This window comes from Hippopotamus amphibius, chromosome 4 (assembly GCF_030028045.1).
Source record: "Hippopotamus amphibius kiboko isolate mHipAmp2 chromosome 4, mHipAmp2.hap2, whole genome shotgun sequence".
NCBI lineage: Eukaryota > Metazoa > Chordata > Mammalia > Artiodactyla > Hippopotamidae > Hippopotamus > Hippopotamus amphibius.
The window spans coordinates 112,729,306-112,747,744 of NC_080189.1; the positions used below are offsets into that span (position 1 = coordinate 112,729,306).

General features: G+C 43.0%; 1 protein-coding gene across 1 annotated transcript in view; it reads right to left on the minus strand.

Moving 5' to 3' along the window:
- The window catches only part of ITIH5 (inter-alpha-trypsin inhibitor heavy chain 5), a 73,472-nt gene that overhangs the window by 38,247 nt on the left and 16,786 nt on the right, over positions 1 to 18,439 (minus strand). Inside the window, exons 3-5 of the mRNA XM_057733699.1 lie at positions 15,049 to 15,212; positions 13,998 to 14,099; positions 12,145 to 12,395 (exon numbers count right to left, since the gene is read on the minus strand). Of these exons, the coding sequence (XP_057589682.1) occupies positions 12,145 to 12,395; positions 13,998 to 14,099; positions 15,049 to 15,212 (517 nt within the window). The remainder of the gene's footprint in view (positions 1 to 12,144; positions 12,396 to 13,997; positions 14,100 to 15,048; positions 15,213 to 18,439) is intronic.

The following is an 18,439-nucleotide window of genomic DNA, read 5'->3' on the forward strand; positions in this document are numbered from 1 at the left end:
TTGGCAGAGGCAGCTTTCACAACGCATCCCACTAGAAGTGGTCCAGCAAAGCCTGGATGAGCTCATCACCTGCAGGGGGTGCAGACCAGCTCTACAGTGTGGTTTTGGACCAGTTGCATCAGCATCACCTGGGAACTTGCTAGAAACACACATTCTTGGGCTCATCCCAGAAACTCTGAGTCAGAAACCCTGGAGGTGGGACCCAGGAATCTGTATTTTCACAAGCCTTCCAGGTGATTCTGGTTCCTATACAAAGACATGCCTTTGATGTATGTAACTGGGTGCCACTAGATTCTCTCTGACCTTAAAATTCTACATGAATGAGATGTGACTCTCTGTACACTGTCAGGACCTACCTACTATTTTATGTTTCAAGTCTCTCTTGTTGAAATGGTCTTTACCCTGAATTAATACCATTCATGGTTGAATGAAAGCACTGAGGATTAAAAAATATAATTTATCTCTTCATAATTCATTTGACTAAGGCTCTTTGACATAAGCCATGAGAAAGGATAGTGTATTATTATTTTGGTTTCCGACTGACCTCTGATGTTTGCTAGTGCGTGATGAAAATTCATGAGATTCCTCTAAATGGGCTTATTTTATGTGCTCAAAGAGTGGGTTGATTCCCAGTTGGGTTATTCACCAAGAAGCCCAGTTCCTGAGCTTGACCTCCACCCCCTAAGTACCAGACAGTCAATGTGACCCAAGGAATTTTCCACTACCTATCAAAAAAAAAAGAAGAAAAAAAAAAAGAGTTCTGCTGGGAAAAATTCCACAGTAGTATCTCTTAAAAACAAAATTCTCTTTTATTAGAGAAGGAAAAAAAGCTAATAAAAATTTATTAGAGAAAGAAAAAAAAACCCAATGAGGTTAGTACAGGCTGCCCATAGTTACTGACCAGAATCTCAAAGCAGAATAGTACTATTTAGCTTCTCCTGACTGTGACCTGGGGCTCAGCCTGGTGACCACCACAAAATCGTAAGCACCATGAGCTAATGTATTAGCAGGGCGCTCAGCAGTCACGGGACGTGTCCTAAACAGAATGAAGAGCGCACGGCAACAGGCTGGGAGCAGACCAAGAGAGTAAGAATCTGACCTACTTTTCTAATGAGAAACCACATATTCTTTCCTCCTCTTGGTTTGTCCTCCTTCGTGCACACTTGGTCAGGAGTAGCAGTGAACTGTGATTGCTCTGAATTGGAGGACACTGCCTTCTCATGTCACCCTCTGTTTTAATCCCAGCATCAGCGGTCTCCTGCAGGATGACCTTCAGGGGCACCCGACGGCCTCTGGAGCACCCCTGGGAAGATTCACCAGCTGCTCTTTCTCCACCCACTCTTCCCTGCTTCTCAGGCCACCAGCAGCCCCACGAGGCCCTCTTCCTGCCTAAAGCCCCATATTTCTGAACAAGAAGATACCCATTTTTTCAGAACCCACACAATGCTGAAGGAAGTGGACTCCAGAGTTTGGTAGACTCAGAACGACTGACAACATCTCTGAGCTTCAGTTCCACATCTTTTAAATCCACATCATAAAATCACGGTGAGAATTAAGTGACATCACATATAAAAGGAACTGAGGAGGGTGCCCAGCATGTAGTAGATGCTGAATACAGTAAGTCCCCTACATACAAACGAATTCTGTTCCCAGAGAATGTTCGTAAGTCCAATTTGTCTGTAGATCCACCAAAGTTAGCGTAGGTACCCAGCTAACACAATTGGCTATATATTGCTACTTTCACGCTTGTTTTGGGACATCCTGGGCTTGAAATAAAGATACTGTACTACTGTACTCTATATAGTACTGTACAGTAAAGTACACAAAAGCACAACCACTTATAGAGGATACACACATGTGACATGTACACCAGACACGTGAACTAACTTACATGACTGGACACGCAAACGCACATTCGCACCTTTGCAAATTTGCAGCTTGAAGGTTCATATGCCGGGGACTTACTGTACATATTAGCCCCCAGCCTCTTCCCCTTCGAAGTACCCTCTTATTCTCTTTGTCTAAGATGAAAAGCAACTCATGAGGAATAAAAAAACTCTTTGCTAACACACAGTTCACATTTTCTCATAACAGGTTTCTCTACACCACGGAGAGCTTAGTGAAAACAAACAATCATTATTTGCAGAAAAAAAGGCACATCTTAATGAACATTCCTAGCAGGGAATTCAAGAATGTTGACACAGAGAACAGTCTTTATAAAGTATAATGGACTTAGTAGCTTCCCAGGAGCTCCCTGAAATTACAGAATTCGGCATGAAAGTGTACATGTATTTTTTTTTCTGGAGAGATGTCCGTAGCTTTCACCAGATTCTCCAAGGAGCCCGCGTAAGGTTAAGAACCAAGCATGCAAGTGCTATTAAATACTCCTGTGCTTCCCACTGCTTCCATCTTGGGATGATACGACACGTCGTATATTTTGCATAAAGAGTGAAAAGAACAGGGATGTTATTCACAAATAAACATTCCGCTCCTAGACAACCACATGGAGGAAAAGGGAAGCCGATTGCTGTGTACAGTGTCTAAAGATGAAGAGATTTAGGAGCAAAGAACCACAGTCAAGGTCATCAGCTGAAAGCTTCTCCTCTTTGGGTCACCTGACAGGGGGATTTCCTGGCCTCTGTTTCCTGTGGGCCTTGGGTTTGCCTACTGTTGGAGGGAAGCAGCCAACACCTGGTGATTTTACAAAAGGATTTCCAAACAAACGCTATCCGCTCATTTCCCCTTGGAAAAGAGGCTAAATTGTCTACATTTGTTTATGTAACCTGCTCACCTAGGCTCCAGTGGGGAGATTTCTTCAATAAAGGGCAAGCCAAAAATTTGTGAAAAATTGGCCAACTACCCTCCGACGGACACGATAAAGACAACATTCCAGCACACTGGCAGTGTTAAAAGAAAAAGTGATGCAGATGTAACTACCGCACGGTGACCATGATTAATAGCCCTGTACTGCGTATATAAGAGTTGCTGAAGGCGTTGATCTTAAAAGTTCTCATCACAAGAAAAAAAAAATTCTGTAACCATGTATGGGGAGGGATGCCGGCTAGATTTATTGTGGTCATCATTCTGCATTATATACAAATACGAAACCATTACGTTGTACACCTGAAACTAATACAGTGTGTGTCAACGATACCTATATTGGCTAGGTCTCGGGGCGGGGGGCGGCGGGGGGAGCGGAGATGGTAAAGCTGAGGCAGTGGAGACGGAAAGGAATGCAAATACCATCGCAAGTCCCTTATTATATGCAGTTTTCTTATTGGAAGGGCGCTTCCTGCTCTACATTGATAGTTGGTATTTTAAATCCTTTTGGAAAATAGCATCATATGGATATGACAACGTAGAGCATGGATGATAGCGCAACTTTACAGCTGAAGGAGTTCAAGTTCAAGTCCGTCACTGAATAGTAAGTGGCGTTTGCCCAGATTTCTTAGCAAATTAGCTTACTACTTCACTACTTACTCTAAGCTTTTCCTCCCCCACCCCCACCAAATAATACGTTACTGAGTCTCAGTTTTCCCTATGTGACTGACTTCTCCAGAGAAACTATGCATGAAAACAACTACAGCTACCTCATACATTCTAAATGCAGGTAACCCCTAAAAACACGCATTACCCCTTCCTGATACCATTTTGTGTCCACTGAAGACCTCCAACATTAGCTGCTCTAAGTGCTTGAAACTGGACCAAATGGAGGCCCAGCAAAAGCAGTGCTAGGGCAGCAAAGGAATATAAGATTAAGAGATTTCTGGTAAATTCTTCTACGCTGTCCTCTGGCATACATGCAGGCAGAATATGGCCCAATCACTGAGGAAACCTGGGTGGCATTTTATAGGTGCAATAGTCCCCATACTATTATTCAAAACTGCCAATTCTTCACATCCATTAGGATGGCTACTACCAAAAAAACAAAAAACAAAAACAAAAAACAAAAAAAACAGAAAACAGCAAGTGTTGGCAAGGATGTGGAAAAATGGGAACCCCTGTGGACCATAGCTGGAAACATAAATGGAATAAAGCTATGGAAAACGGCATGGCGGTCCTCAAAAAATTAAAAACAGAACGACCATATGATCCAGCAATTCCACTTTGGGACACATACCCAATAGAACTGAAAGCAGGATTTCAGAGACCCTACACACCACATTCATAGCAGCACTATTCACAATAGCCAAGAGCTGGAAGCAACCCAAGTGTCCTTCCGTGGATAAACGGATGAACAAAATGTGGTCCATACATACAATGGAATATCCATCAGCCATCAAAAGGAGGGAAGCCCTGTCACGTGCCACAGCATGGAGGAACCTTGAGGATGTGATGCTAAGTAGAACAAGCCAGTCACAGAAAGACAAATGCTGTATGATTCTACTTATACGAGGTCCCTAGAGCTGTCAGACTCACAGAGACGGAAAGCAGAACGGTGGCTGCCAGGGCCTGGGGGGCAGTGGGAGCAGGGGGAGTTATGAAATGGATACAGAGGTGCAGTTTGGGAAGTTGGAGACATTCTGGAGATTGTGAATAAACTCAACACCACTGAACTGTAGTTAGGATGGTCAATTTAATGTTACATGCTTTTCACCACCATTTAAAACTTCTGTTAATTTTTTTTTGAATTTGATCTCTCCTACTTTATTCAATATTCCAGGATATTTATTGGATTTCTACCACATGCTATTTCCTGTTTTAGGCACTCAGGACTCAACATTTAGTGAGACAAAATCCCTGTCTTCTTGGAGTTTTATACTGGTTGGGAGACAGGTAATAAACTCATAAAAACATAAATGGTGTCAGGCAGTGAATGCTACAGAGGAAAAGGAATCATCACGATGCGAGGCAGGGGAGCTGGAAGCAGTGCTGTGTTAGATGTGGTGGTCACAGAAGGGCCACGGGAGGGCAGGTCTGCCAGAGGAAGTGAGGGAGGAGCCACGGGGACCACTTCAGAGAGGAGTCCTGGAGAGAGAGGGGACAGCCCCGCCGTGATGGAGGCCTGTGCGGCTGGGGAGTCGTGAGGAGGAGCTTCACAGGCAAAGAGGCCAAAGTGATGGCCACGGGTCAGATCATATAGGGCCCTGACAGCCCTATAAGGACTCCAGATTTTATCCCAAGCGTGATGAAAAGCCATGGGAGAAGAAACCCAAGTGTCCGTAGACACATGGATGGATAAACCAAAAGAGGTGTATACATTATACACAAAGTGGGTGTATACACAATGGAACATTATTCCAAAACATCTGTTAATTTTTAAATGAACTTATTTACAAAACAGAAATAGACTCACAGACTTAGAAAACAAAGTTATGGTTACCAAAGGGGAAAGGGGGGAAGGGATAAAATTAGGAGTTTGGGATTAACATATACACACTACTATATATAAAATAATCAACAAGGACCTACTGTACAGCACAGGGAACTCTACTCAGTATTTTGCAATAACCTATAAGGGAAAAGAATGTGAAAAAGAATGGATATATGTATATATATAACTGAATCACTGTGCTGTACCTACCCCTGAAACTAACAACATTGTAAATCAACCACACTTCAATCGAAAAAAAAAACTTTCGTTAATTTTTCAAAACTGCCGACTCTAAGTTCTTCAAAGGCAGTGACAATGTCACGGACATCTGTAGGTGCCAGGCGTCTAGCACAGGACCAGGTACGTGGTGAGGACTCAAGCTTGCGGAACATTTAACGTGGACACGACTCAGCACATCGGCACATACTTGGGCAGATGGATGGATGGAGGGGCCCTTCAAGAGGGTCATCTTGAGAGTGTTTTGGTGGGTGTGGCAGCTGCTCTAGTTGCTCCAGGTCACCCGCGTCCACCTCTGGTTTCAGCCACACCTGTGGTGGACAGTGCCATTCACCCAACAACATCCCACCTCGCACAGCAAACTAAGACAGCAGGGAAAAGGAAGCAACAGAGTGAGCCCTCCTGGAGCAGAGCAGGGTGCTCCCCAGCATCGAGTGAAAGAGAGAAGGCCACCCTCCCGGGTGTCTCTGAGCCATCTGCCCAGAGCCGGCGCTGACCCAACTACAGCCGACATCCGAACAGACACGATAACATGGGTTCTCCTATCAGCATTAAAAACAAAACAAAACAAAACAAATCCAACTATGGAGCCAAATGATTCACACCTCAATAATTTCTGCACTGAACAATGCTGGAAACCCTCACATAACAACCAGATTGCTTCCTGGCAAAGGTACAGAGGCCAATCGGGGCCATGGCCTTCCAGCTGCAGCGTGGAGGCCAGACCCGGAGAAGCACTCACAGCAGCGTGGAACCGGAGCGGCGGGTGAACCTCAGGCACAATGCAGCCTTTAATAGAGCAGAGCGGCCCGATTTAGCAAGTAAAAACACAGGACGCCTGCTAACATTTGAATTTCAGATAAACCACGCGTTGAGTTTTTTAGGATAAGTACGTATGTCTCAGATATTGCATGGGAATACTGTTTGAGATTCAAATTTAACTGAGCCTCCTGCCTTTTATCTGGCAATTCTGGGAAAGGAAGAGATCTAGATTCTTGTAACCAGTCTTCTGAACCAAATTCTGTCTCCTCATCCCTCCTGCACAACAGAATAAGAGTTACATCCAAGAGCTGGCAAAATTAACCAATGTAAACCAGGAATGTGTTGAAAACCCAATAGCATCTTCATGGCCGACAGTTACTTATTCCTAACTTCTTTTAACAGATATTTATCGAGCACCCATTCTATGCCAGGCACCCCGCGAGGTGCCTTGAGGACAATCCTGAGAGCCTTCACAGCAAGAGGCAGAGTCATGAGGTTAACAGACCAAGCAAAGAGAAAGAGAGATGGAATGTGTAAACAGATTCACCCAACCCCCACTGGGCACCTACGGACATGCCGGACACTGGCGAGTCCACAGTCAGAGGCACAGGACGTGTGGCTGGTCATCAGTTTACCCCCAAAGACCCCTGCAGTGTCAACAACCTCGTCTGCCAACACAAAAGGTGTGAAAGTGTATTTTGAGTGGTTCTCTTCTTGTTAATGAAGCTTCCCTGGTTCTTAGGATTATTGTACAGGAAGCTTACCAGGAGTGATACAATTAAAATCAAGCTGTAAGCTGAGTTCCTGAGCAGGTAAAGGATGCAGAGATGAACTCCTAGAGAGCACAGCAAACATTGCTTCCAGAGCACTTGGCGGAAGTGAAAGTCTAACAATCTAAAATGTAATTTTTTTCCAAAAAAAAAAGGAAAAGATACAAATAAACATATACAAAACAGAAACAGACCCACAGACATGGGAAACAAACTTATGGTGACCAAAGGGGAGGGGAAAGGCGGGGTAGGGAGAGGGATAAATTAGGAGGCTGGGATTAACATACACACACTACTATACATAGACAATCAAAATGGAACTACCTACCATACAACACAGGGAACTGTACTCAATATTTTGTAATAACCTATAAGGGAAAAGGAATTGAAAAAAATAGATATATGTTTGTTTAACTGAATCACTTTGCTGTACACCTGAAACTAACACAAAATTGTAAACTAACTATATTTCAGTTTTTAAAAATAGGGTTAAATTAATTCATCTTTTTTTTTTTTTTTTTTTTAAAAAGCTGCTTCTGTAGGTCAAGATCCTGACATAATGTCCTAAATTCCACTGGAAAGTCCAACGTAAAAGTTCCTAACATTTACCAACCATCAGAATCACCTGGGGTGCTTTTAAAAATGCAACTGTCTGAAAACAGAGACAGAAGGTAGATTAGCGGTTGCCCACGGCTAAGGTGGGAACAGGGAGTGACTGCAAATAGGTCCTAATATCTTTTCGGGGTGATAGGAATGTTCTAAACTTGGACTGTGCTGATGGTTGTGTAACTCTGCAAAGGTACTAAAAATCACTGAATTGCAAGCTTAAAATGAGAAAACTGTTTTCTAGAAAAACTAAGCTTCAATAAAAACTGCTTTTTAAAAAAGCAAAGAATAGGGACTTCCCTGGCAGTCTAGTGGTTAAGACTTTGCACTCCCAGTGCAGGAGGCCTGGATTCAATCCCTGGTCAGGGAACTAGATCCCACATGCATGTCACAACTAGGAGTTCACATGCCACAACTAAGGAGCCTTCGAGTGGCAACTAAGACCCAGCACAACCAGATAAATATTTTTTTTAAGTCTTTAAAAAATTTTTTTAAAAAAGCAAAGAATATAAAGGATAAACAATGAAAGTTATAGAATCATATCCATTTAGTGGTAGAAAAAATTTTCAACATTATTCTTTAGCCTTACAAATAAATAAACATGTTAAAAGCACTCATAGAAATTTTCAGTTTCTCATATAAATTCATAGAATATCACACCCCAAAAACACAGCCGCCCAGGCCTCACCCAGATAAATTCTAATTTGAGTGTTTGAGATAGGACTCAGTCATCTGTATTTCTTTTTTAATTTTTTTAACCTCTCCAGGTGACTATAGCATATAGCCAGGTTTGAGCATCACTGATGTACAGCAAAAGGGGATAAAACAGGCGAGGTAACATTTCTTATTTTGTTTATCTCATTTTATTTTACTCCTAGTCATCAGGGATCTAAACATAAATGAAATTTTTATGTCCCCCTGCAGTTTTTTTTTGTTTTTGTTTTTTGAATCATAGAAAGGGCAGTAATTTAGGTGCTGTGGAACCATAGAAAGTTTGAGATTTTAACATAGAGAGTAAAATAACCAGCTTTAAACCAGTCACATAGATGGAATATCTATCCTGGTGTATGGCTTGAGAAGGTCACACATCCAAGGATATTCCAGGAAAGTCTTAATCTCAGATACTCTGTTCCATTGAGCCCACAAATTATCAAACTATTTTGGAGGACAGTTACTGGAGAAGGGAACAGGGTGACAGAGGAGAGGGGGAATCTGGTCTTCACCGCATACCAATTTGTAACCTTTTAGAGTTTGAACCACACACGTGAGTTAACTATTTTAAAAATCCAGAAGGTATAATGCTTTGGCTTCCAAAGTACATCTCACCGAACTGGCTTTCCCATTGAGAAAAAGCCCCTTCATTTACAATTCAACAGCCGTGGGTCCAATCCCCATATACCAGACAAGTGAACTGAGGGAAAGGTAGGTTCCACTGCTTTTAGCCTTTCTCTTTCTTTTTATGTAACTAGGGAGAGAGTTGGAATTTGAACTCACATTGTCAGTATTTTACAAAAGCTCCCAGAGAGGGTTGTTCTAGAGGTTGAAGGAGAAAATCTTGTGTGTGAGGGCTGAGTCTAGTTGCTAGCACATAGAAATCCTTACCTAAGACTGCTTCCCTGAAGATGTCAGTGGGGCCAGGGGTCAGAGATTTGCTTAGAGAACGTCCAGAAGTCTGACCTCTTAAGGACAGCAGATCTACCAGAGGCGTGTGCTGGCTCTGGTCCACACCCACACGGTCACAGTCCATGTCCTGGTCTAAGTGCTATTCTAGCTGCATCTCTACCCTGGATGCTTTTTGGAAACAGGCAACAGCATCCAGACAAAACCACAACATCCTGTGCTTCTGGCTCCTGGGGCTGCCGTTTTGCAGGAACAGAAACAGCTGAGCTCTGGACGGGAATGAGGGAAAACAGGGCCCTGGTCCACTGCACCTGGCCCGGGGAATGGCCTGTGAGACCTCTCGCTCTGGAAGGCAAAATATCTACTGTGGTGCAAAGAGCCAGGAAAACAATTTTCTTAAAAATAAACAGATTCCCAAGAGCTCAATTGTCTGGAAAAATTCCTCTGGGATTTCCCCAGGCCCTGCAGATACGCAGTAAGCAGCGTTACAACTAACCGCCAGGATTCTGACCTGCCCCGCTCCAGCGTAACCCACACACCACAACGCGGACGCGTCTCCGAGAGTCACAGTGGTTCTGAATCTGGCAAGGCACACGCACACTTCATTCCTGCCGCAGGACGACCACACTGCCCACGTGGGAAAATTTCCCGCTAAATTGTGATTAGGAAGAAATGAAATTTTGAGACATTCTTTGTTATTAGTCTAGGTGTGTATTTTCCTCTTTCTTTTCCTTCCCCCCCCCCTTTTCTTCTCTATGTTGCAGACCCCTAATTAGCCATCTACTTTTTAAAAGGCATCATGTTTACTACTCTAAGGAGATAAAGATTAATCAGACAAAGACCCACTTCAAAATCACTCACAATCTGATAGGGGAGACAAGATTTGCAGAGAAAATAAGTAAACAGAAGGCAATAATAATGATGATGACTAAGCTCTTATTCGGCACCTCGTGTACATGAACGCTTCCCAGCGACCCTAAGAGACAGTTACTATCCCTGTTTACAGATGTGTAAGCTGAGTCTCACACGGCCCAGGTCAGTTTTTTCAAGGACGTAGTTCATAACTGATTGAAAACCCATTAACCCTACACACAGCGACCTAGATGACCTAAGAATGGTGTCGTGTACCTCATGCCATTTCTGAGCATCAGGTCCCTTGACGATATTTTTAACTTTTTGATGAGATCTGGATGTAGTGCCAGCTCAGGGTTTCAAGTCAACCCATAATAGCCCTGGATCCATGCTCCGGTCTTTGAAAGTGAGCTACTCACGTCTGGAGTCATTCACTGAAGTGCGTGCTGCGGGCAGAGCGTGTATGCTCCACACTGTTCACGCTCCCACACACCAGCTCTGGGTCTGGACCATTTTTGCATCATGTAAGATAACGGCGTTCTGTTCTTCCTCGTGTCACCTCCTCTCTCTCCTCTCCTTCCAACCTCATCCCTAAATACTCTCACGCAAGAAGCCTTCTCTGGCGACTCTGGACCCTCCCTGCAGTCACAGGGGTTAAGTTCAGATTCCGCACCTTCCACGATCACTTAGCACTCAGCCTTTCCCTGACCTCAGCATCACAGATATGCAAAATCTTGTCATTCTAACCCCAGTGCAGTGTGGGGGCACATCTATCTTGTCATCAATTTGTAACGAAGCCTTACGGTTATATTTAGGGTAATGCCCAATGCAAGTGAACATTTAACAGCGACTATTGGTTGACACTAACGCAGCGATTAAAGTTAGATTAGATTGAATTTTTTGTGATCAATTCAACAGAGTGCTACTTAAAAAATTAAAATTTGAGAAAAACTCACATTGAGCAATCCTGCTAATGAACAAACACGTCTGCGTCGTAAATGAACCTTCCAGTACATATTTTTCACTATTTAATTTTGGAAAGAAGATAGCGCATTGTTTCGATGTTTATGTTAATGTTAGAGGTTTGTTTTAAAAGAGCATAAGACCATAAGGTAAAATAAAATTAAAAAAATAAAAACAGAGTATTAGAAAATGACCCCAAAATCCCTCACCTGTAGTATGAAACGATTATTTTATATAACTTCCTAGACTTTGGCCAGCTGCACTGTTAACATATGTAACATTAAAGTGTACGTACAGGACTTCCCTGGTGGCGCCGTGGTTAAGAATCCGCCTGCCAATGCAGCGGACACGGGTTCGAGCCCCAGTCCAGGAAGATCCCACATGCCTTGGAGCACCTAAGCCTGTGTGCCACAACTACTGAGCCTGTGTGCCACAACTACTGAAGCTTGTGCACCTAGAGCCCGTGCTCCACACCAAGAGAAGCCACTGCAATGAGAAGCCCACGCACCGCAACAAAGAGTAGCCCCCGCTCTCCACAGCTAGAGAAAGCTCGCGCATAGCAACAAAGACCCAAAGCAGCCAATAAATAAATAAAAATAAAATAAAGTGTACGTACAATTTTGTCTCTTTTTGCCCCATCACATGCTGAATCGTTTTTATAACCCTATCTTACTGATCATGTCCATGTGGTTAAACATTGAGGATGATGGAATGTCTTTGCTACTACAAATATCATCAGACGGGTTTGTACATGTAACAGTCCCAATATTTTAGATGTCTCACCGAGGCTAGATGCCCAGAAGGGATAGGACAGTGTCAAACGATTTAACACTTAAAATCTCCTGATAGAGCCTGGCTTTAAAAAAAAAATGTGCAGGGCACTGTCATTGTCTTGCTGCTGTCCTTCAGATCCCTCCTCCTCTCGGGGCCTGTGCTGCGGGGGTGCCACCTGGTTTACTGCCAGCGCCCAGCTCGGAGCCAGCCCAGGACACCCGAGCGCGGCCCCCCAGCCCCGCTCACCTTGCCCCCGCCCGCTGCCCTGGTGCCGGCTGTTCCGCAGCCCCAGCACCTCCAGCGCCACGATGCCCGACCTCTCCAGAACCGCCACCTCCACCGTCAGCCGCCCCGCCAGCTGCTGGGGCCGCACGCTGACCACGTGCTCGTACTTCCCCAGCCGCCGCTGCAGGAGCTCCTCGTAACTCAGGAGGAAGGCAGCCTTGTCCTTGCTGGGAAGCACCACGGAGGCTCTGAAGGTCTCCGTCCCCTTCTCCCTAGAAGGCAGAGGAGAGGAAACAGGGGATCGGGGAAAGCCAGCTTCCCTCCAGTTCCCCAGGGCCCCGGCCAAACTCTCTCAGTGAGAGGCTTCAGCATGGACCACCATGTTTCCCCACCATCGAGCCACCAGCCACTGCAGCTGCCCCCACGATGCATCCTGAGGGGATTCAGGATGGAGGAAAGCAGGAGACTGGCCCTAGATAGTTAAGATGCATATCTAAGGAATAAGTTCAATGAGCCCAGACTCTTGCATCTTCCTATACATAGAAGCACTAAATCCATCCACTTGAGATGTCTGGGGTTTGTCTGTCTGTGTGTGTGTGTGTGTGTGTGATTAGTATTTAACTTTTGATGTTTGACTACATTTTTTTTTTTCAGTAAAAACTCCTCTGTACCCTGGCTTCTCCCTCACCTCTTTGGAACAGTCCCTCAGAGCTGAGAAGCTGTCTCCCAGGCTATCGTCCTCAGTAATCCTCCAATAAAACATAATCCTCGACTTTTAGGTTGTGCTTATTTTTTCAGTCGACATTAGAAAGAAAAACTAGAAGTTAGTTTTGGAAGGAGAAGCAAAGGCCTGCACTAGAGGAAGGTCACACGGATTCAAGGAATACTCAAGAGTAGAGAATCCAAAGACTACTGAACTCTCCTACCTCTCCCCGAGTCAGACCTGAGGAGGCAAAAGAGAGGAGGACTGACCCAGGGGACCTCCAGGAGAAACAGATTCCTGCTGTGATCCAACTGAATGGAACTGTGGCACACTTCTGAACAATTTACGGGGCACAAGAAAAGAGGATCCTCTTGGTAAAGCCCATACCATTTTGTCTAGATACTAAGCTCGGTTTTCAAGCGGGCTGGTAGACAGGGAAACCGAATCTCAGCATACTAAGTGGTTCTCTAGTTAATGTCATTTACGGAGTCACTGAAAGTGACTTGATTTATTGGTTTTCAGTGTTTAGGTTCAGTTTATAGAAGAATACAAATGCCATAACAGGTCAGAATTTAAACAGTGACAACTCTGATGACACAAAAGTAAACGATTAAGAAGGAAAAGATGAGTATGGGAAACGGAAAAGAAAAGGCAGGGTGACATGAAGGAGACGGAATATTATCACTGAAGATAGCAGGGCTCGTCTAAGACGGTATAACCTGCTCAAATTAACTGAAGAGGGAAAAGATAGTAATACGAAAAGCTGAAATGCGGAGAGAAAGTGGGAGTATTGTAAACACGCTAAATCCTCTTTCTTCACAGCAGAGAATCAACAACAGATAATACCTGATTTTTATCAAGAAATTTTTTACAAGCAAAACTATCATCATATTTAGAGTGAGGGAGGTAACTACCAGAAAACTACAGAAATATCAGAAGTGGATGTTTCCAGGAAGTCAGAACTGGGGCACAGAAGTGATAAAACAGTCCTTTGTAACATAGACCTTTAGCTACTACATTGCTAGCCAGGTATATGTAATTATGTATTATGACAAAAAATAAAAAGAGAAATCCTCGAAAAAAAGGGTGAGAACAAGATGGGTAGGCAGAGGTAGAAAATCTGACACTTGGCTGAAATGGACTTGCAATTCCCTAATTCAATGGTACTTACCCACTGTCTTCCATGGTTTTATTCCTTTTCTCTTTTACCTTATCACCATTTTTCTTTTCTCTCTCTGTAATTTCTCCCTGATACACCTTGTCTCCAATAAGCCTGAAACACAAGAGACAGCTGTGTTGCCAGTTTGCCATCCAAGACAAACTCAAACTTGGATCTCATAACCATGACAACCCTAGAAAATATTTTTATTTGCCTCTTGGATATGCAGAAAGAATGCATTCCAGACCAGGGCACTACCCTTGCATCACCCATTTCGTTCTAGGGCAAATTTCAATAGGTCCAAATGTTAAGACCTAACCCATGGTGCCTCTGTGATTCTCCAGGAGAAAATCAGAAGATCTGCTCAAACAAACTTCCAAGAGGATTCACCAACTTGAATCCTGCGCAAACAGAAATTAAATCCACGTACCTATTTTGTGTCTCTTTATCTCTTGCTTCAGGAGAAAAGAAGAAATATACTCTATCTAGTATATCAAAGGTATCATGCTGTCTGGTCCTTAGATCCCAACTTTAACACTGCCTCCTCTGAGCCACCTCCCCGACTCCCAGACCTAAACAAGCCCCCTCAGTCCTACTTGCCGTCTTTATAGCATTCACTACTGTCTGAAGTTATCTCATTTTCTCATCTGTTTGCTTATTTACTGTTTCTCCCCAGTGGAATTTCTGGAGCAGACCAACATCATCTTTTTCAGAGAGGTAGACCAATCACCTTGAAGCACACCTGGCCCATGGTGGGTACCCATTTGTTGGAGGGAAAGAAAGAGGAAATGACATGGGGAGGGAAGGAAGGAGGAAAGAAGAGAGGAATGGGGTAAAAGAAGAGTAATCAAAAGGAAGAAGGGGGAGGGGGGAGATGGGAGGAAGGAGGGAGAGGAAGGAGGGAAGGAGGGAATCAACCTTCTTTCCCATGGACCGTCTGCTGGGCTGAGAAGTTACAAATTCTGACGGCCAAAGGGTGTGGTCCTCACAGCATCTCAGGCTCCCCCTGACCACCGCATATAGAAATCTTCATTCCAGGGTCTCTGCCCAGGGTGTCACCTACATAGTGAAGTTAGTGATGAAAGCTGCGGCTGGAATCTGCATCTGAAACGTGACTTCATGGTCCTCAGACGCTCTGTTCAGCATCCGGCAGACAACCGTAGTAAAGGCATATCGGGAAATAATGGTGGACTTCACCGAGAATTCTGTCATCAAGGGTTTGGTTTTCTGTTGGAATCAAAACACACAGTATGCTGTGTACCTGAAACTCTCAAAACATTGTAAATCAACTATCCTCAATTAAATTAAAAAAAAAAAAAACATGTAGAGAACAAATATACGGACACCCACGGGGGAAAGCCGGGAGAGTTGGGGGGGAATGCATTGGGAGATTGGGATACCAAATTGTACACTCTAAATATATGCAGTTTATTGTATGTTAACTGTATCTCAATAAAAGTTCTAAAAAAACAAAAAAACCCCAGTATTTTCAGTGGTGCCTGAAAGCACAATTCACCCATTTGGGGGTAGGTATGGTTGTTTTTTCCCATAAGAGAAATCATTTTCAATTTGGGAGCCCTTGACATATGATTGTTTTCCTCTTTCTTTGTCTTGTCCTGATTCCCCTCCATTTGCAAAATAACCATGGTTGAGCAACCAGTACATGACAAAGGAACAGACTGTTTAGCCCAGCTTTAAGAAATGAACACAGTAGAGGGGGATAAATTAGGAGTTTGGGTTTAACATACACACACCACTATATATAAAATAGATAATCAACAAGGACCTATTCTATACATAGCACAGGGAACTCTACTCAGTACTCTGTAATAACCTATATGGGAAAAGAACCTGAGAAAGAATAGATGTATGTATATCTCAATCACTTTGCTGTACACTTTGCTGAAACTAACACAAGAGTGTGAACCAACTACACTCCAATATAAATTTTTTTAAAAACTGTAAAAAAAAAATAGATATGGACACAGTTAAGATTTCCAATTTAACAGAGAATATACTCTGCTTAACGAGTTTAATAGACTATGGGACTTCCCTGGCAGTCCAGTGGTTAACACTTCACCTTCCAATGCAGGGGGTGCAGGTTTGACATCTGGTCGGGGAGTCAAGATCCCACATGCCTCAAGGCAAAAAACCAAAAACACAAAAAACAAACAAAAAAACCACCATAAAACAGAAGCAATATTGTAACAAATTCAATAAAGACTTTAAAATTGGGCCACATCAAAAGAAAAACTTTAAAAAAGAGTTTAATAGACTGTTGGAATTTTAGAAGTATGTGAAGTATATAATACTTTTCTGGTACAAATTTTTAGATCACATTTCTGGGGTCTCAATATCAGAGCACACCTGAAGAAATTCTCATATTTTCAAATTAATTTTCAATATCCACTTAGAGGAACTATACTCTGGGCCTTTTCCATTCAGATGACAATCACATTATTTTAAAATAAGAATCAATACTGAGCTCAAGAAAGTATTTGGGGAATTAGAACCCAGAAAGAGGAAAGTCTATGCTAATTAAATTTATCCCCAAAGCTTCTGACAAGGGCAGTAGCTAGACAGTGCAAATTTAAAAGCTGGTGAAAACTATTCAATGCTCTCTGTGCATCTATAATATACGTATTTGCTTCTATCTTATTGCATTATAATTTCTGCTGTCTCTTCACATCCTTGAGCCAGGCCAGAGAGTGGGCGGTGCTGGAGGCAGAATTCTGGGGACAACTCATTTGGTGGCTGAACTTGAAGCAGAAAAAAAAAATCTAAATGCATCTGAAAGATTTTTCACCTAAAAGGAAAAGACGTTCTCCAATCTGTTCTCCTCGAGATGTGGTCCACGGACAAGCAGCACCAGCATCACTTGGGAACTTGTTAGAAATGCAGAATCTCAGACTCCATCCCAAACCTACAGAACAAGAATCTCAGGAGATGGAGCCAGAAATCTATGTTTTAACAAGCCCTCCAAGGGATTCTGATATTTGAGAACCACTCTTTTAAACTAATATAACTAAGTGAGGCTTCATATATTTCTGCTGTAATTTTATAATATCTATAAATTGAGAGGGCCTGAATAAATCACCAAAATTATGTCTTCTTCTGAGGTCCAAGAATCTAAGGCAAAGTAAGGAATAAAACTTTGGGTTTTAGGGACTTATTTCTGAAATCAGAAATAATCGATAACAAAATATTGTTTATGAATACCTAGTCTCTTTAGGACAAAATCTGTTGCTCTAAGCCACCAAGTTTGAAGATTCTCCTACAGCAATAGAAACTGAACACCTTGTTCGTCTCTTTAGACATTTGTGTTTACAACCTGACTTTGGTGTGAGTTGCCCTTGAGCTGATTTAGTCATTTTGTTAATTATTTCAAACTCTACCCTCTTTCTGACCTCTCTGCATTTTACTGGTTTTGTTTTGGGAACTAGACTTCCACATGTTAGAAACACCCCTGAAATGAAGAAGTCATAGTATAAGCTATCAAGACAAATATAAAGAAAAAAGACACTCTCAAGTCCAATCCCCTTGCTTTACCAAACGTAGACCAGGGTAGGGTACTTGCCCCAGGTCACACAGGTGGGAGGTGAGAAATCCAGGGTGAGTCTGGAGTTGCTGACTTCCAATCCTGCCTCTTCTGTAAAAGGATTCCAGAGGCGGCCCAGCTGACCGAGGCTTTCCCCAGCGGTCACTACTAGACAGCCAGTAAAACACAGAACTGCCCAAGCAGAGGATACACCACGCTGATTCGAAAGTCACCTGTGAACCTCAGTTATCCCCCCCAAGAAATTGTAAACACTCCAGACAGGGCAGGAAGCTGAATCCATTCTGCACTGGTGTCACATTATGACATTTTCCAAAAATTTTTTTTCTTCTTTCTTTCCTTCCTGCCTTCCTTCCTTCTCTTGCCTTCTTTCTTTCCTTCTTTCTTTCTTTCCTTCTTTCATTCTTTATTTCTTTCGTGGCTGCACCTGTGGCTTGTGGATCTTCGTTCCCTGACCAGGGATCGAACCCATGCCTCCTGCAGTGGAAGCGAGGAGTCCTAACCACTGGACCACCAGGGAAATCCCCCTCAAAATTTTTTCTGATCAACTTGTCACTTCTTTAGACAAAAGTCGAGTACTAATAGGGAAAAGGTCTCGTTAAGTTTACACCTTTGATAAACAGAGCGCACAGTTCCAGCTGTACAGCATTCCAAACAAAACAGCTTCTTCTGCAGAGTGTCCTTGCTTTGTACCATTTCTCACATATTTAAAGATCTTCAACGCTTGGTACCCTTGAGACTATCTTTGATGTCATGTTGATCTGTTCTCATTTATGAAACAACTATCACTTAAAATGTCACTGCAATTAAAATGTGAAAATTAGAAGACACCTGACAAAATACGAAGTTTGACTACTATGGTATCTTCTTTTGCCTTAAGATTATGGATGCAATAGAA